This window comes from Melanaphis sacchari, unplaced genomic scaffold, assembly GCF_002803265.2.
Source record: "Melanaphis sacchari strain LSU unplaced genomic scaffold, SCAv2.0 Contig81_pilon_pilon, whole genome shotgun sequence".
Lineage (NCBI taxonomy): Eukaryota > Metazoa > Arthropoda > Insecta > Hemiptera > Aphididae > Melanaphis > Melanaphis sacchari.
This window is the reverse complement of record NW_020271579.1, coordinates 89317-108854: the sequence shown is the minus strand read 5'-3', so window position 1 is coordinate 108854 and position 19538 is coordinate 89317. Positions and strand designations below refer to the sequence as shown.

Here is a 19538-nt window from a genome sequence, read left to right as displayed (position 1 = left end):
AAAATAAACTAAAAAAAAAAAAAAAATACAAAATTATATCTTTATTGGCACAAATTTTTCTTTTTTCGACATAATTTCATCTTTTCTATCCTTCAAATTTTTTTTATCAGGATTGAAATTCTTTTTGATCATTTCTAATCTATAATTTTCCTCTGGTGTACGATCCCAATAACCATTTTTGATTTTTTCATTTAGTATTTTTGTAGATGGTAATTGTCTATAAAAGAAAAAAATTGATTACACATGTAATTCTTTAAAGCATATACTATAGCTACAATTGGTTTATAAAAAAAAAAAAAAAAATACAGAAACTAAATCTAAAATGAAAGTATAAATTTATAAGTTTTAATTAATTACAGAATATATTCTACTAATCTATCTTTAGTGTTTTCAGTATGAGCCTGTGATAAGTTATACACAATGATTACAATTCACAACTTAAATTACTAACAACATTTTATTACATAGCTAAGTAAATTAAATTTCAGTCTTCTTTCTTGATCTTCAGACTAACACACAACATGAATAAAGCACATTTGTATGAAATTATTTTTTATAATAATTATTAATTGAGTAATTTTAAGAGTATAATTTGAATAATTTAATCTACTACAAAAATTACAATAAATAACATTATGGAGGATTTGATACATAGTAGTTTTATATTTTATTATTATCTGACTTTATATTTAATTTCGAAAATAAAAAAATTTTTTTGTAAATTTAAAAAAGAATATTTATTTTTTAACAATATTCAGACAAACTAATATGCCATTTTTAAAAGTATTATTGTTTAGGTAAATAACTTTTTTTTCTATAACTTCTGTAATGATAGATTTTATTCAAAAACATAAAATATGATTTTGTTTGTATGTAGTTTGTCTAAATTTTGCATAGATGCAAAAGATAAAATAAACAATTCATTGACATTCTATAATAGTATAATATAATTTAATATGTACCTATGTTTGCTGACCTATACTATATAACAGCGATAACCATTATGAATAAGCTCGTGTGCCACATGGATAATGAAATATGATACCGAGAGCCAAAATGTTTATAGATACATTTTAAATAATTTAATATTTTATGCATGTACACATAAAAAATTTAAATTCTCATGAACATAATAATAATTAAATTTTAAGTTGATAAACAAGACATGAACAGCTTCTGACAATAATAAGAATCACATGTGGCTCACAGACCTCAAGTTGGCCACTCTTGCTATATAGTATACTTAATATATTATATAATGTATAAAATTAGTATGAATTATAAAATTATATTTAATAGCTTTTAATTTTTATTAAAATATTAAATGAATAATATATTTATAGTATAATCATTTATATTAATATAGACATATAGCTTATGAGGTTCTATCATTTTTACTAGTGATTTTAAGAATATCTTTTAAATTCATTGGATAACATTAACATATAAATAATTTAATACTTTAATGTAAGTATTTAATACATTTTTTATATTAGTAAAAGTATTTTTGGTTTAATTTTAATTATTTTTTCGTAATTCACTTGTTATTTTTGACAGTAAAAAAAACTTATTTAAAAAAATATAAGCTTTTAAAAACTTAAATAAGTAACTACAACACAAATGCAATTGTAATATTTTAGTTTGTTATTGTTTATTAACCCTTTGTGTTTCTTAAAAACCCACAATACACTAGTTAATTTCATAATTTGTAATAAAATTTTTAAAAACTTTAGTTTATGATTAAAAAATATTTAAAGGTTAGTTTGATTTTTTGTTAATGAATATTAAAATTTTAAATTAAGATAGAAATTAATAAAACATCTAACGTAATGTAAACTCTCAGATTCAAAATTAATTAAATATTATGTTAATATATAAAGACTCACTCAAACAGGAACCAAGAAAGTCCACTGACAGCCAATACACCAAACACATACAAATTTCGATATTTGTATGCAGTAGTACCCCTCACTTGTCTTGGTTTACCAGAATTTTTAATTTCAAAGGCCATTTAAGAAAGCGATTAAGTTGGAAATCTTCAAATAATAATAACAAAATAATATAAGATTTATATGAAAAATGAATATTTTTAAAAACAATTATAACTTGCTAATCATTTCTTTATTTTAATTTGAATTCATTAAAATTTTAATTTTAACTTTTATATTATTTAATACGTAATTAGATATATTTGCTTTTCATTATGATTAAAAATTATTATAATTTTTTTTTTTTTTTAAGATAAAATAAGAGAATAATAATTTTAATATTGTGTTGGATAAGTTGATATACTATTGAAGTAAGTATTAATTATTTAGATATATATTTTATATTAACAATATAAATATTGATAAAACAATTTTATATGATTAAGTATTAATTCGTAATTGCTTAAACCAAGTGTTATTAAAAAAAGTGTTTCAAATTTTAAGTCATATTTTGAGATTTTGAAAATATTAATCGACCTCGAATTTTTGTCTTATTTGAAATGTTGGTATCTACATTTAAAAATAATAAAAATAATAAGAAAATTGACAATGTTTTAATGTAAATCACATGGCACATAATATAAACAAAATGTACTTTCACCCCATTATGTTATTCAAACCTAATATTGGAACAATTCAAAAAATGGTAAAATGTTATTTTACATTAAATATAACAAATATATACATATGTTTAACAATGTGTGAATCTACAATATTTGAAAGAAGGTATTTGTTTTACTCACCGATACCAATGAATAAATTGTATTTTAATTCAGAAACGTACCTACTAGTGATTATAAAGTGAACCTTGATTCTTGGGAGAACGATCTTAAACCGTGCTAGTAGTTACCACTTGGTTCAAAATCTATAGTTACTATTGTGAACAGAGTCGTAGAAATAGATTTGTTTGAAATAAATAATGATTTGACATTATTATATTATTTATTAATGGTACATTGATAATATTTTAAATTATGATAATAAAAATCGAAATTCAACAAATTACTATTGTAAATTCAGTCAATTCAGACTTTCAGAGATAGGAGAATGGAGTTCGTTAGATTCTATACCATTGATAAGAAATCTAAACGAAATACCAGGTTTATAGGAAGAATATATCAATTTTCTATTCTAAAATGGAAAGCTAAATTTTTTTTAAGCTACGACTTACAATTATTTACTATTTTAATTACTTTAAAATGATAAACTTATCAAAAAAAAAAAAATTACCTGGAGTCCTCGAAAATATATTCTTTTTAAATTTTAATGTTGGTGTTGTTTTTCAGTTGTTGACTATTATCGTTGTGGTTGTCCAACAGTTAGTACCTAATACTTATGTCCTATAGAGTATACTGTATAAGTGTATAGGCTTATAATCATACTGGAACACAAAACTGTATAGTTATGATTTTTCTTTTTTTTTTTTGATAAATGTGATAATGATTTACATTATCTTTGGTAACAATATCAATTTAATCTTTCCTCTGCCCCGTGTCTACAAGTATGAAGCTACTGTCGGAAATGAAACTGAATACCAATATATATTTTCCAAATTCCAGCTTTATCTGTAAACTGTAACTACTAACTAATAACTATTACAAATTATCGATCTTCAGTTATTGAACTCTAAGTCTGAATCCAAATAAAATCGGTTTCAAATAAATAATTTTTTAAGTATTCAAGTTAAAAGATAAAAGCGTTTTAAATTTTAATTTCCAGTCTGATAATATAAAAACCAAGTTTCAACTAGACGTATTATTTTTTCTTATTTATTATTGTGCTGCCGTTAACAATTCAATCATGTCTCAGGAAACTGTTCAGATCCTCATTGACATGGGTTTCCAGAAAGAAAAAGCGTATGTTTATACATACACTCTTAAAATGAAAATTTCTTAATTTTTTTTCAACATATTATGTTACAGCGAAAAGAGTATTTTAATGACAGGAAATCAAGGTGTTGAACCTGCTATGGAATGGTAAGAATTATTAAATTTTGTATGCTGTATCAGCAATATAATGAAAAATTAAACAATTATATTTTTGATATACTACAATTTGAAAGAATTTCTATTTAAATTCAGATTCTGTTAAAAATTGTATTCTAAACTATGGATTTTTTTCTATCTTCTTATAATACTGTCTAATGCTTTTGAATGACTTCTTCCATACATACGATAATAACATATAATTTATTTGTCATTAGGTTATTGGCACACAATGACGATGGAATGGGACCATCAACTTCTCAAGAAGGTTCTGCTTTAAACATTAAGTCAGAAACAAATACCTCATCTTCATCAGTAGCTAAATCGTACAAATGTGAAGAGTAAGATAATTAATTATAATTTAATGTATTTTCATAGTTTTAACATAAGATATATCTTAATTTATAATATCTATTAATCTATTTTGTAGGATATAAAAATATCCTACAACATTTTTCATTAGGAATTTGAATTTTTTCCAATTGTTCACTAGTAAAAATTGTATACTTAATTCTCCTGTTAGTTAATCTTTAATGATTACGGCTAATAAAATTGTTTTTTTATTATTCCTAACAGTCCTTGTCTCAATTTGTATATTTCATGTTTCTATTATATGTATTATGTTAACTATTACTAGGTAAATTGTTACATTTTGTTAGCACTAAGACAATATTTAATTTATAATAGAACTAACTAATAAATGTTTGTATATATTTCAATAAATAAATAATCAATGTTGTAAATTATTATGTTTCTACTGTTTCTAGTTGTAACAAATTATTTACTGATACTACTGCATTAGAATACCATGCTATGAAATCTGGTCATAGCAATTTTGCAGAATCTACAGAAGAAAAGAAACCATTAACTGAAGATGAAAAAAAAGAACAAATGAAAAAATTGGAAGAACGCTTAAAGGAAAAGCGTAAGGAACGTGAAGCTAGAGAAAAAGAAGAAGAATTAGAAAGAGAAAAAATTCGAATTCGCTCTGGCAAAGAAATGGCTGCTGCTAAAAAAAAATAAAATTATTTGTTCAGTAATAATTTTTTGTTTTATCAATAAAAAATTATTTTATTTTATTTAGACTTGAAGATGAAAACATTAAAAAAATTATGGATGAAAGAAAACGTGAAAAACAAGAAGAAAAAATTGCTCGTGATCGTGTAAAAGCTCAAATAGAAGCAGATAAATTAGCTAGAAAAAAATTGTATGGTCAAGTTTCGACGGAAGAACAACCAAAACAAGTTTTACCAGTAGCTGTAAGACCTCAAAAACAAACAAAATATTATACAGAAACAAAATTACAGGTATATGAATTTCATGTATTAATTATTATGTACAATTTAAAATCCATTAGTGTTAAGTAATATGAAAAAAAATTTAAATAATATTTATTGTACAAGTTTTTGAGTTTCACACTAGAAAAAAAATTAAATACATTTAATTTCTATTAAACTTAAATATTATTATTGGCTAAAATTATAAATAAATCTTTTAACTGGAAAGTATGGTCAAGCTAGAGACCAAAAACAGACTTATGTACAACTGTGTTCAAACGATTTATTCAAAGTAATATTATTTTAATTTTTTATTATATTCTCTAATTAATGCAGTTTGAATGTTTTTCATTTGTAATGACTAATGAGACATTTATTTCAATTAAATTTTAATTAATTATTAATGTTTGTTTTTATTTAGATTCGTCTTACAAATGGTCAAACAATTGTCCAAACGTTTAATGTTAAAGAAATTATGGCTGCTGTAAGAGTTTATATTGAACTAAATCGTTCTGATGGTGATGCTCCTTTTTGTCTCATGACTAGCTTTCCAAGAAAAGTATTTACTAATGACGACTATGAAAAACCTCTTGATGTATTAGGTAATATTAACTTAAAAGTGTTTTTTATTTATTCCAAGACTCAAAAAAAATATGGTATATCTTTAAATTAAATTATTCTTTTAATAAAATTATAAATAAAAATGTTCTGATATGATAAATTATTTTGGTTGTATCATAATATAACTTTTTATTCTTTCTTTTTATTTTATGGTTATATGAAATTTATAAATTTATTGATTTCCTTTTTCAATGTATAATTTAAATTACTTTCATATATATTTTCTATTATTAAAGTATCATACAGACAAATACATTTTTATTTTCTCTAAAAATGTATTCATAATTTGAAATACATGTTTTATTATTGAGTTTTATAGTTACTATATAATAGTAAAAAAAAATATGTTAACTTATTTTTTAATTTCCATTGTTTATTTTTTTTTAGGTTTGGTACCAAGCGCTGTTTTAATCTTAACTAAACCACAACAATAAAATTAATAATTATTTTTGTAATATCTATCTTTTAAAATTTTTATAATAAATCGAGTTTTTTTTTTAGTCAGCACAATGAAATTGGTTGGTTAATAATTGTTTATTGTAATATACAATATGAATTAAAATATTGTTTAAAGTATATTACCATAAAGTTAAATAAAGTTTTTCATTTTTAATTGATGTTATGTGATCGGTTTTTATTTTTGTTTATATATTACTTGTATAGTTGTATATTGAATATTGATCAACTGATTCTTATGCTTAAATAAAGTATAACATATAATTAAATAAGTTTGATTATAAATATTGAATGATAAACAAAGTTTGATAATGTTTAACTTTTACTTACTATGATGATTCATACATAATAATCTGTAAAAGTAAATTATCTGTCTACATGGCCGAAGAGGGTTATGCTGGACAGAGCTCTTTACTATTTTATTTTTTATTTATGTATTTCAACTATTTTTTTTAAGTAAAATGGGGGGGAGGGGAATATAATTTAATGCTCTTATTATTTTTTCATCAAATATGGATTTAAATTGTTGTCAATTATACTGTAAATATAATTTATTGGAAAATACAATACATTTTGTAATTTTTAATTTTCTTTCCCTGGAAAGTTTCAATTGTATTATAAAATGATTGTATTAAGTGACAATTATTAATTGTAATTGTCGAATATTTAAGTGAAAATTAATCCATGTGTAATAAAATTAGGTATATACAAAATAGTATTAGTTGTAATATTAAAAAAAAAAATCTACTGATAATTGAGGGGCAACGCCCTCTGGGCGTTATTTAACACAGGTCTGTGTTAAATTATTTTGCATTTGGAGTGTAAATTTTAAACTGTTGGATTTAATTAAGGAATTGATTTTAGTATTTAAAAAATTTATCTAGCCTTTGGTTGTTAATTAATTCTATTCTAAACATTTAACATGTGTAAAACTACATAATGCCTAAGGAAGAAAATTTGTTATGCCAGGTTCAATTTCAATCTAATATTGAGTTTTAAAATTTTTTTCTATGTTTACGAATATATTATTCTGTAAAACATATTACAATTTGTACAAGCTGGTAATGTTATTAGTCAGTAGTATTGATTTAAAAAAAAATTTTAATTCAATGTTATAATATTACATTATGTATTATAAAAGAACATTGGAAATAAGTATTTTAATATTAAAACTACAATCATTTTAATGATAATTGATAATTGATTAATTTTATACAAATTTTATTAATTATCAATGAAAAACCATAAACAATATAAATTCTAGATTTATTTATTCAAACTTTGATGAACCACACGTCATATAGTCAATAGGTACTTTACTACAACTCTTGATCATAGTGAAAATTTAAAAAAATTAATTTTTTTCAAATTTATAATTTTTATTTATTATACTTATAAAATTGATATCAACAAAAATTTAGGTAGACATAATAGAAGTATAATTAATCAATAAAAGTACTAGTATCATTTTTCTCACAGAAATTTTTAAATTTGTAATGAGAAGAGCGTGGATTAAATTTCAAATGCACATATTATATACTAAAAAAAAATAATATCAAACATATTTTTTTTTCACAATTAAAAATCCAATTATCAGTTATACATACATTTATACTAGGTTTTATGGTTTATTTTATACTATTATAATACTATTATTATACATAATATAAATTAAACTAAATATAACCTCATGGTAGGTATTTCATTAGTTAATGAAAAAAAAAAAATGAATAAATAAATAAAACAATAACAACAAAAATGAATAAAAAATAAAGTGTATTAAATAAAATCTACAATTTGTATTCTTGTAAATTATTTATATTCAAGTCATCGCCATTTTCTAATAAATCTGTTGTACAAATCTTTGGAACATTAACTTTGGGCAAGTCTCTGAGCTCAGCTTTGCATTTATGAGTTTGGCTCACATCTTTTCCAATACAGCCAGCCAATATCTTTTTTAACATTTCTCGTTTACCTTTATTTACTTTGTTGTTTAATGAATCTTCACTCATTACCCATTTATCAAAACGCTCCAAAGTTTCCAAATTGATCTGGGGTAATTTTCTTAAGACTCCTAACAACTGTTCATTTTTACTACGATAAGTTTCATAAATGTTAAGGCATGTAGCTAAAAGAGGACCCATATTAGAATCATGATGACCAAACCAATGAAGACTTTCTAGGACTGCTATTAATAAGTCAGGTGCAATTGTCATAGCAGTTCTTTCATCTTCAACAGCTAAATGTCTTACAACAATTTGAGCTAAATATGTTGCTTTATAACTAGACTGACTATCACACCAGGGATGTACGACTGGTCGATTATCCCATTGAAATATTTGACATGTTTTCCAAAATTGACTTATAGTTGTATTCCATGACAAACCATTTAAAATACTTCCCACAATCAGGTGTCTTGATTGTTCATTTCGTAGTAATTTTATACCTAACTCAGATAAATCACTATTAGGAATTTCTTCCACACTTCCATGAAGGCTTGTTTTTGATTCATTAGAAGTAGTTAAACTTGATCGTATCAAATCTAGATATTCTCTAGTTAATAGCCGAATCATCATATCTTCCAATAGCTCTTCAGAATCTCCATCTTTATTATCATATTCTTCACGTTCTGGTATATTTTTCCAAGTTACACTTAGGCGTAATAACATATGAGATAAAAAGGAATTTAGAATAGGAATCAAAACAGTATCGTAATATTTACTTGAACAGTTGATGAGAAAAGGTTTAATAAAATTCTTCATAATAGCTCTGATGCGTACATGAGGTAAAGAATTGGCATCACTCATTATGGTTAATTCAAAACTTGGAGCAAAATTTTGTAGAGCGTAAAATTGGTCTCCAAGTAATAAACACGATTTCCCTAAGACATTTAAACACCCTTCATAAGCATTTAAAATTGCTAATTTAACTTTATACACCGGATCAGATTTTGGTTTTGGTCTAAAAATCTGGAATGGATCATTTTTCTCAGACACAATATTTTTTCCAAGTAAAGCTTCCCGTTCTTGAGGGAATATCTGTAAGACTGAAGTATAACTAGGATGCATCATTTTTTTCACATTATCTGAACATAAAGAGTTTAAATTTTTTATGATTAAAAACACATTTGGAAGAAGTAATAAAACATGTTCAGTAACTGGAGAAACATTTGGGATTTTAGATAAACTTGAATTTGTGTTGCTTCTAGTCATAACACATGATAATACATTAATACAATGAGATAGATGATTTCGATTTTCTAGACACGGATCCGATTCAAAATCAACTGGTGGTCTATCAAGACCTAAATATGCTATTAATCCTTCAGGAGGTCCAGATACAATACTTTGTACTTTTTGCCACATTAATTGACAAGGTTCTAAAATGTGTTTAATTAGTTGAGCTTGTTTATCAAAATCTGGCACATGATTATTTAGCACGAGAAGCGACTCTTGCAAACGTAAACATACTGCAAGATTATCACCAGTTTTACTGGTTTTTAATAGAAGTTGATCACTTAATGAACACAATTTATCAAAAACCGGTAGTAAGAGATTTGGATATTTTATACTCAGTTTTATAAACAAAGAAGCAGAGTGAAATTTTAAATCTTTGATTGGAACATACAATCGATCATCCGGATGACACTCAAGTATTAGATATTCACACATTTTATTAAGTGTAACATGAAGATATTCTGAAGGCCAAGCTGTCCAAGTTAAAAACACAAATAATGCAGATACAGATGAAAGAAGAAATGATAATATTAATGGATCTCTTGTATCAAATTTTAAACACAATTCAATTAGTTCCAAACCTCTTCTGACAATTTCAGAATCCATAGTTAAAGATAATTTACTTATGACTCCATCTAATATTAACACCATTACTTCCCATTCGAGAAACTCTGCAGAATCTTGCTCACAAATAGGAATCACTTTCATTCTTATTGACGTTTTTTCGATACACGATTTAAGTAAATTTTCTGTAACTGAAAACATAATAGTGTTTTCAATAGCAGAAGCACATCTAATTGTTTCAATAATTTCTGATCGAGTATGATAAAAAACAGAATTATAGCTTTCTTCATCTGTAAAATCAAGTAAGGTGAATGGGTCTAAGTTTTTGTAATCTATCTTAATTAATTTTTTTGATACTAACAAAAACCATTTTGGAATGTAGTTTTGTTTTAATAAAATATTCTTACTGATTTCAGTATGTTTAAATAATATACACCAGGCTTGATTAATATTAGTAATGACATTCATTGAATTATGAACCAAGCAGTCTTGTAATAAATCAACATAATATAAAAGTATCTTTTCAGATTTTTCAATGCTAAAATTATGCAATTTATTATCTTTCCAGAAAGCACATAACACAGAGCTCAACATTGACACAACTTTGGATAATGTTTTTAAAAATATATTATTTTCTTCATTTGCTTCTTGATTGATTGCCTTGTGTACAACCATATAAATCTGTTGTAAAGGTTGATCAAGCAATTGTACAACACATTCTCTTTCTTCATTTTTACATTTTCTTGAAAGTAATATGGATAAACAATCAATAGCAGGTTGCCTAAAATTAAAATCGTCTAATAAAGAGCACAATACAGTGATTATATAACAATCTTTAAAATTCACATGCGAGAGTTGAATAAATTCAAATAATTCTCCAATATTAGCTAATGCAAGTTGTATTACTCGGATAAGTGCAGTTGCTGCATTTTGTTCATTTCTACTTAAAAACTCTAGATATTGTCTACAATAATTATCAATTACATTTATAAAGAATGGGAAAATTTTACACATACTTTGTTGAAGTTCTTTACTAATATCTCGTCGCCTGGCCGCATTGTCAATAGTTTGTAATAAAATAACATCTTCAATTAACCTCAAAAATATTAGCATAACAGTTTCTGTTTGACAACAACCTAATGTTGTAGCATATTCTAATTGATTTAACATTCCAGGCCAATGCTGAGGCCATTCTCTTTTGATCATTTCTACAACAACTCTAGCAAGAGCATCTTTCAAATAGTTGATTTGTAGTGCAGGTGAAGCAGAATTGACCAGACTCATGATAGTATTAAAAATGAGCAATTTATCTTCCTGTACCATTTGATACCAACGAAATTTAATGCAATGCTCCATGAGTTGTAATCCAAAATGTCGAACAATATCAGTGTATTGTGCATTGTCACTAGTAAAATATAAAGCACACTGACATTGAACACACAATGGAAACTCATTTTTAAAACTATCACAAAGTCGATAGGCTTCATGGCGCTTTTCTTGTGACATAGATGGATCCATGGTCAGATCAACAGCATTAGCAAGCTGTTGTACCACGGTCTCTATAGGCGTATCTATATTCATGATGACTTATGGACTCTGAAATAAAACAATAAAAATACATTTTTTTTAGAATAATAAAAAATATATATATACCTATCTTAAAGTATCAATACTTTATAACTTAATAGTTAATTAACATCAAACACAAATACAACAAAATTAAATGAGATATTGTAATGCACAACTATTATTATTACTATTATTTGTTGTATTGGTATTTGGATAGCATTGAATACAAACATTAGATTTATGGAAATAAAACTCACATAACGTTTTATACTTGATTAGCAACGATTTATGGAAATAAAACTCACATAACGTTTTATACTTGATTAGCAACGATCGCTCAAAATTCGACCATAGTTTTCCTGAGGCGAGCGGACGTGGCCACACAATAAACGAGTAATTAACAAGCGATTTCAATTTGATCACGTATAATGACAAAACAGAAATGACCATAAAATGTAAGTATAAAGTATAAAAAATTACTCTAAGTCCTTAATAAAATGACATTATTAACTTGAGCTGCAAAAAACATGTCGAAAAAACAAGCTTAGCTTACTACTTAGTACTTAGTATGAGCATTCGCAATCCGCATGTTCGAGTTCGACCAACAGACGTGTTATCAGCGGATAAATGTGGATTGTGGGTACAGTTCAGTTGTAAAGTGTAAACAGGAAAATAATTGCTGTCGGTTATCGTCTTCACTGTCAAAGAGAATAAATAATTCCAGATTTGAACTTCGCATGATAGGCTTAAAAGTATTGAGGATTTACAGAATCACATCACCATAGGGCATAAATAATATTATCGGTAAAATAATATTTTAACGTTAATTCGTAGACCTTATACGAGTAATGCATATACTTTAGTACTTATACCAGCAATATTACTAAATAAATTTAATTCATTTTGAACTTATACTAAAGTATAAGATCTATACCATTATTAAAGATAAAATAATAAAATATTACAATTATTTTTTTTTCTTGGTTGGCATTACTACGTTTCTGTGTTTACATATGTTATATGTATACTTATATAGACTAAAATTTAGAAAAAATATATGTTTAGACGTTTAGTCGTCTAAAATCTTTATTCCTGACTCTAATTCTTATAAAGACTATAATCTAAATAAAATTATTATATTATTATGCAGTATACTAGACACTATATAACTAATAACTATAACACTCGTTCAAACTTTAAATAAAATACATGAAAATGTTCAAAAAAAAAAAAAAATACACTAAATAAATTATAACAAAGAAAAGAATTTTCATTTTAAATAATAAAATTTTATTTTGCTAGTGAACAGTGAATACTATTTACAAAATATCTTAAAAATTTGAAAATAAGCGTGTCTTTAATATATTAAAAACTTAGAATTTGATTAAACTCTTGATTAAAGGAAAATATCTGGTAATTGATAGAGCATGCTTGATAAATCACCCTGTTTTTAATAAATTTTAAAATTTTAATTTTTTAAATTGACTAATTATTATTTTTGGACTTAGAATTAAAAAATATTTTGTCTTATAGTAAAGCCTTGATAGTCCAGATGAATTCAAACCGAACATCGTCCGGATTACGGAAGATTTTCAAAATTACCCACTCAAATGACCAAGATTTTTATTTTTAATTCCACTACCTAACTTTATATCTATTGTTCTTTAAATTAAAAAAAAATAACTAACAAAACGAATAACAAAAAAAAAAAAATGTGTATAGTAATACGACTTCGTTTAGTAGTTAGTAATTATTTTCTGAACAATACTTTTAATTCCGAACAAACTACAAATATATTTACGAACAAATGGATACTTATGCCGTCCGGGTTACCGCGTTCACCGGATTATCGAGGATCTACTATCTACTGCAGGTATGCCCAACCCGCGGTCCGCGAAGGTGTTCCAACCGGCCCGTGTAAAAAAAAAAAATTATTTACAAAAAATGTATTTTATTAAGTTTTTAAAAATATAAAATATTTTATAATTTTGAATTTTTGTATAAAAAAATGCATTGGATTTAAGAATATTAATAAAAAAAAAATTAATGAGAAATTTGGGCTTGTTTTTCTTTAACCAATCTTTCAATGTTCGGAGTGAAATGTGTAACGCCAATTCTTAATAAGAAGTGTAAGTACAATAGATATACCTATGAATAGTTTATATTTTATCAAAATGAAAAAAAAACCCATGAAGCATATACAGCTCGCAGTCCAAATATACATTTTGAATGTGGCCCGCCAGTTGAAAAAGGTTAGGCATGCCTGATCTACTGTATAAGTAATCTTGCCGTTAAAGTGATCGCTGCAATGTGCTGGAAAATGCGTTCGTTTCACACGTAATTAATAATTATTTAAGCTACTACGTAGCGTCGTAGAACGATCTTCGCGTCCTCTAAAAGTTTAAAATTGTTAAGAAAAAGGTGGATAATTTATAATATGTAAACACAATCCTGCAGGTTACTGTTAATTAAGTTACCTACTTTTATAAATATAAAATAGCTATATGCAAGATAAGTACTTATAGGCTTTTATGTAACTGTAAGGTCATTCTAGAATAGGGAATGACTACAGATTAATTACTCAAGGCGCGATGTGGCTGTAGGCTATATATTATATAATGTGGTACCTATAAAGCCCTTAGTACACGATAAGCATTAGTCTAAAGTCTTACATTGAGATAATAGTCAGTCTAAAACTGTGTCTATCTTTTAAATAATACTAATAGTCTACACGTATTCTGGAAAGCAACATAATATGAAGCATAATGTATAACAATACATTATGATCTATTATTATTCGAATATAAAGTTCCGCTGGTCGACAATAATAATGGTACACCCATCGGCGGAAACAATACAATTAACTTTATTCTTTAAGTAGGTATTACTTAATGTTAGAATAAAATATTTAATTTCCTTGTACAACATATACTTAAATAAATCATGATAAGAATAAGTACAGTTAAATATTAAAATAATGCAATAACTGTAGTTTGGATTTACTATGCCAACACGCCCACATATTTAAGGATACCTACTTTATACTTTATAATACCTGACTACTAACATAACTAACATAGGTAATCCGTCTAAGACGATGCATCACTGTCACTTAGTCAGTAATCACTAATCACTAATCAGTGATCTATAAAGGAACTATTCATGAATCTTCTTGATCTTGCCGCTATAAACTTATTGGACTTTTATAGTCCGCACTATTTTATTTTTATTTTTTTTTTTTATATAATAGTATTTATAGACTTGAATTCGACTATTTGTTATCAAGTTCACATATACGTAAAAGTGGGCTACACGTTACCACTAGATTTCCGAGCACAGATATTTGTTCAGCATATATTTAGTTCAAATATGACATCATAAAGTAGATTTCCTCTACCCAATAGAAATATTACATTCAATCTGAATACCATACTGCCGTTGACCGTTGACGAATGACGATTGTCAGATCGTTCTGACCATCATCTATATCTCATAAGTAAAGCGCGGATTTTTATGCACTTAAAAGTATCGAAATATGGCATATAATATGCAGTAAAAATAATGAAAATATGCAGTCAAAATTATGAAAATATGCAAAAATATACAAGAATTTTTTATTTATTTAAAATTTACAATAAAACTTATAATAATTAATTACTTAAATACTTAATAATAAATAATTTCTAAACTTAATTTATTTTTAAAATTGTATTTATTATTAAAATTAATAATCATATGCATTTCAAGTTTTTCTTCTGTGAAGTTGTATCATTTATCGATTAACATATTTTTAAAGACTGAGAACGAACGTTTGACGTCAACCGAAGTTATTGGGGCATATTTGAAGCAACTTAGTATTGTCGGATCTTGATAAAGATCTTCAAGATGAACGTTTTCACTTAATAACACTGAATTAATTTTTCGTAGAATTTTCAGACCTTCATTTTTATTGGAAAGCTCGTTTAATTTTGTTGTAAGTGTTACACCTTTCAATCCAGGAATAGAATGCATTTTTTCTTTCGTTTCGTCAATTATTGAAAAGCTTAGATATAAAGTCATATTTCGAGTTTCCAGTTTTTTTTATGACTATTTTTATCACTAAAAATGCCAAATGAATAGATATAAATTTTAAATCATTCTACTTGACAAAATATTATCCTATACATTTTTTTAAATTTTCGCTTCAATATGCAATAAATTTTGAATTTTGTCAAAATATGCAAAAATATGCAATAACCTTCAAATATGCAGAAATATGCAAAAAAAAATTTCACCATTAGCTTCAAATTATGATAATTCGTGGAGATAACTGACAAAAATCCAAAAATATTAAAAGGAAAAAAATATGCAATGGCATAGAAATCCGCGCTCTACTCATAAGTGATTGGTGGTAATGGATTAGAATTTGGAAAATATAAACGTGTTGGTTTCCACTCCTCAAACATCACTCATCAACTGATGGTAGTGTCAGATTTTTATTTACATTTAAACATTTTGCACTAAAATCCTCATAAATGCTAACATATGATTTATCCTTTGTCATAAGACTCAAACTAATTAAAAATGAAATATAATATTAAATTGTTAATAAAAAATAAATATCTATACATAGACGCAAATAGATAATATCACAATAATAGCTATTTAAAATTTACCATTTAGTGACGTCCTGGTCTTGATTTGTCTTATCCAATCCCTACTCAGTAATGTTTAATTTGTAGCGGTGGCGAATTGTGTACTAAAAAAAAAACCAAAGAAGGGGAATCCGTTCACTACCACACAACAGGTTGTCCCAAGAATTTTTAGTAAACACGAAACAGGTTGCTACCTGCTATCACTTTTTAGTTTTTTCGTTGTGCCTATAATAATATCGACTATTATCGAGTTTATTTACCTACTTATGGTCCATTGTTAGTGCCGTGTTGGTGTTTTTCTTTAAAATGATAAACTTTCCCTCTTTGCGTATTGAACATTAAACAAAAATTACATTTCAATTTGGACTTAATCATAAATAATTATTTATGAACGATTGAAATTTTCGTGTGTGATGTATGTATCTCATGCTAATATACTAAATATATCGTATCCTACTATTGACAATACAAAAAATATGTATACCACTTTCTAATGGTTTCTCTTTTCAAATTTATTTAATAACTAAAACGTGTAAATTATTTTTAAAAGATTAATTATAATTTTTATCATCTATTTTTGTTTTAGACCTAACCAGTGTGGATACTGGATTGTTTCACATGATCACATTATTTATGTAGTCTATCATGTCCATTTGTACATAGATGTTTTATAATGTCTTGTGTTAGTGGACTACCAAAAAATTACAATGGCCAAAACACTGCAATCAGCCAGAAACAAAATGTGGTAATACCACCTAAGTATCAACCACCACCAAGTCCTAATCGTCATGTACAACTAAGCAATTATCCGCAAACTAATATTGATAGGTAAATATAAATATTTGAATAATATTTATTGAATTTATTTATTGTAATAATTAAAATTTTAAAATGTTAATGACTGCAGGAGGCAACAAGGTGAAAAGTCATATGCTAATACTGCCGAAAATCATAGATATAGAACTTTGCCAGGAGAGCAACCATCGGATATGCTGAAGTTTGTACGAAAAATAGATTCGGACAATTCAAACAAAATATCTCCAGATCAGGTTAGATTCTACTTTATTTTCATCAAAGTAGATTTTTAATTTTTTAATTGAATTGTTTAAGGTGGGACAGTTAATGTCAGAAATTAACAGCTTAAAAGAAGTTAATCAAAGACTGAATGATGAAAATCAAGAGTTACGAGATTTATGTTGTTTTTTGGATGATGATAGACAAAAAGGACGAAAATTAGCTAGAGAATGGCAGAGATTTGGAAGATATACAGCTTCTGTTATGAGACAAGAAGTAGCTGCATATCAAGTGAAATTAAGACATCTAGAAGCTAAACAACAGCATCTCATTGAAGACAATATTGAACTTAAGGTTTTTTTTTTAGTATAAACTATCTATTTACCATGCTTCATAAGTTAATTTAAAATGTTGTATATTAGGAGTTATGTTTATATTTGGATGAAGAAAGAAGTGGTCCAAATAGGTTGAGGGATAACTCTGTATGTAGAGTATGTGGAAATTCTACAGGTTCTGGAAATATACCTGAAGAATTACATAGAAGAGATGAAGGTGATGGAAGTAGTTCTTCGACAAATGCTGATGAAAATATGATAACTGGTAATCAGAGTCAAGGTTCATATCATAGACAGTTACATCAGTCAAATGGTTGGTAATATGAAAATTATTATTTATAGATTTATTGAATGTAATATAAAATATATATTTATTTTTATAGATCCAAATTTACCTCCAGATCAGAGATCATTGAGTTATATAAGACAACTCGAAGCCAAAGTTAAAGAATTAGAAGAAGAAAAAACTAAATTATCTAAAAAAATGGTTCAAGAAGAAAAAATTGATCAAAAGATTAATAACTGGAATACTGATGGTTCTTTTCCTGTAAGTTATTTTAAGTTCTAAGTGTAGCAGAAAATGTTTTGTTTTTATAAGATATGTGAATGTGTTTTTTGTCTTTTATTATGTTTTGAGCAAAAAATTTTCTTTAATCATAAACATTTAGTAGGATTTCTAGTTAAAAACTAATAATAAGGGAAAAATGAAAATATTTACACAAAGATTGCATTTTATAAATATGATATAATTTTCAAAATATTTTTAATAATTTACAAATATTGAAGTACAAATAATTAATTTATCATAAAATGCATGGGTGAATAATGAAATCATGGAAGTTATATGAATCAAGTAGTTATAGACATTATTTAGAAGCAAGAAAATCCAATCTACTTTTAAATACAGGAAATATTTTATTTTTTAATAGATTAATTTATAACATATATTAAAATTTTATATTTATCAAAATAAAAATTAATTAATTTATCAGCTTAATGTACATTTTTTTTCTTATGGTAAATTTGTTTTTTTTTTTTAAATACGTATGCCATGTTAGTGTTGAAAAATTTCCACTTATTAATTGTTGTTCTAATTTTAATTAATCTAGAAAAATATTACTAAATTTGTTAGACTGATAAAAATATTTTTAGTTTAGTTATTTGTTTTGTGTGTGTTCTATATCATTTATATTAATATTATTTTATATTTACCTTAGAAAATGACACATCCTGAATCGGTATTGACCGCACTTCAAGTATTAGAGTTACGTGAACAATTAGAAGGCAAAGGAGATGAGAATTGTAGTGGTATAGACATGGAAGATGAAGAAAAAGCATTACTTAGAGAAATGTGCAATGTAATAAGTGAAATTTATTAATAAATACAATTATCTATCAAAATAAATTTTAAATCTTTACAGGTGGTATGGCGAAAATTGGAAGATGCTTAATAATATGCAAGACATTGTGACAGTGGATTAATATTTTGGATTCATAATAAGTAATAACTATGATCAAAAATCATTCAATTGTAATTATGCTTTTATATATTTTTTAGAAAGATTAATATTTAATACCTGTATTATTGAATATTGTTTAAAGGAGTATTTTGTAAAAAATAACTTAAATATCAATCCTATCTTTTATTTAAATCTTAAAAAGTAGTTTTTACTATAAAATGTGTAATTTTTAGTATTTTATCACACATTTCATATTATAAATATATTTTAAAAGTAAATGCATTTATATATATATATATATATATATTTATTATTAATTAAGTGTAAACTAGTAGTATTTAGATTAATATTATTAATACATTTTTTTAAATTAAGTAAAAATTATATACATTAATAAAT

At 25.3% G+C, this 19538-nt stretch overlaps 4 protein-coding genes across 8 annotated transcripts; 2 read left to right on the top strand and 2 right to left on the bottom strand.

Annotated features, from left to right (window-relative positions):
* Positions 1 to 10: 10 nt before the first annotated feature.
* On the bottom strand, positions 11 to 3383 carry LOC112602101. 4 transcript variants are annotated; one of them, XM_025350030.1, is made up of 3 exons: positions 3219 to 3383; positions 1887 to 2036; positions 11 to 217 (listed from the first exon to the last, which is right to left on the bottom strand). In XM_025350030.1, the coding sequence occupies exons 2-3, from the start codon at positions 2009 to 2011 to the stop codon at positions 34 to 36; spliced, it is 309 nt and encodes a 102-aa protein (XP_025205815.1). In that variant the 5' UTR covers positions 2012 to 2036; positions 3219 to 3383; the 3' UTR covers positions 11 to 33. The 4 variants fall into 4 exon arrangements, with proteins under 4 accessions (XP_025205815.1, XP_025205817.1, XP_025205816.1 ...); XM_025350032.1 differs by lacking the exon at positions 3219 to 3383 and adding an exon at positions 2777 to 3010; XM_025350031.1 differs by lacking the exon at positions 3219 to 3383 and adding an exon at positions 2732 to 3009.
* A 130-nt stretch (positions 3384 to 3513) lies between these two features.
* Positions 3514 to 6372, top strand: LOC112602100 (UBX domain-containing protein 1). The gene is made up of 7 exons (XM_025350027.1): positions 3514 to 3844; positions 3911 to 3964; positions 4192 to 4314; positions 4741 to 4992; positions 5058 to 5280; positions 5672 to 5852; positions 6259 to 6372. The coding sequence occupies exons 1-7, from the start codon at positions 3789 to 3791 to the stop codon at positions 6303 to 6305; spliced, it is 936 nt and encodes a 311-aa protein (XP_025205812.1). The 5' UTR covers positions 3514 to 3788; the 3' UTR covers positions 6306 to 6372.
* Positions 6373 to 7941: 1569 nt separating this feature from the next.
* Positions 7942 to 12331, bottom strand: LOC112602068 (exportin-5). 2 transcript variants are annotated; one of them, XM_025349987.1, is made up of 2 exons: positions 11954 to 12331; positions 7942 to 11723 (listed from the first exon to the last, which is right to left on the bottom strand). In XM_025349987.1, the coding sequence occupies exon 2, from the start codon at positions 11706 to 11708 to the stop codon at positions 8118 to 8120; it is 3591 nt and encodes a 1196-aa protein (XP_025205772.1). In that variant the 5' UTR covers positions 11709 to 11723; positions 11954 to 12331; the 3' UTR covers positions 7942 to 8117. The 2 variants fall into 2 exon arrangements, with proteins under 2 accessions (XP_025205772.1, XP_025205773.1); XM_025349988.1 differs by having other exon boundaries at positions 12002 to 12330.
* A 4170-nt stretch (positions 12332 to 16501) lies between these two features.
* On the top strand, positions 16502 to 19248 carry LOC112602055 (coiled-coil domain-containing protein 85C). The gene is made up of 8 exons (XM_025349971.1): positions 16502 to 16745; positions 16917 to 17158; positions 17238 to 17379; positions 17441 to 17698; positions 17767 to 17992; positions 18063 to 18226; positions 18897 to 19037; positions 19101 to 19248. Exons 2-8 carry the CDS (start codon positions 17004 to 17006, stop codon positions 19128 to 19130), a joined length of 1116 nt encoding a protein of 371 aa, XP_025205756.1. The 5' UTR covers positions 16502 to 16745; positions 16917 to 17003; the 3' UTR covers positions 19131 to 19248.
* The last annotated feature ends 290 nt before the right edge of the window (positions 19249 to 19538 follow it).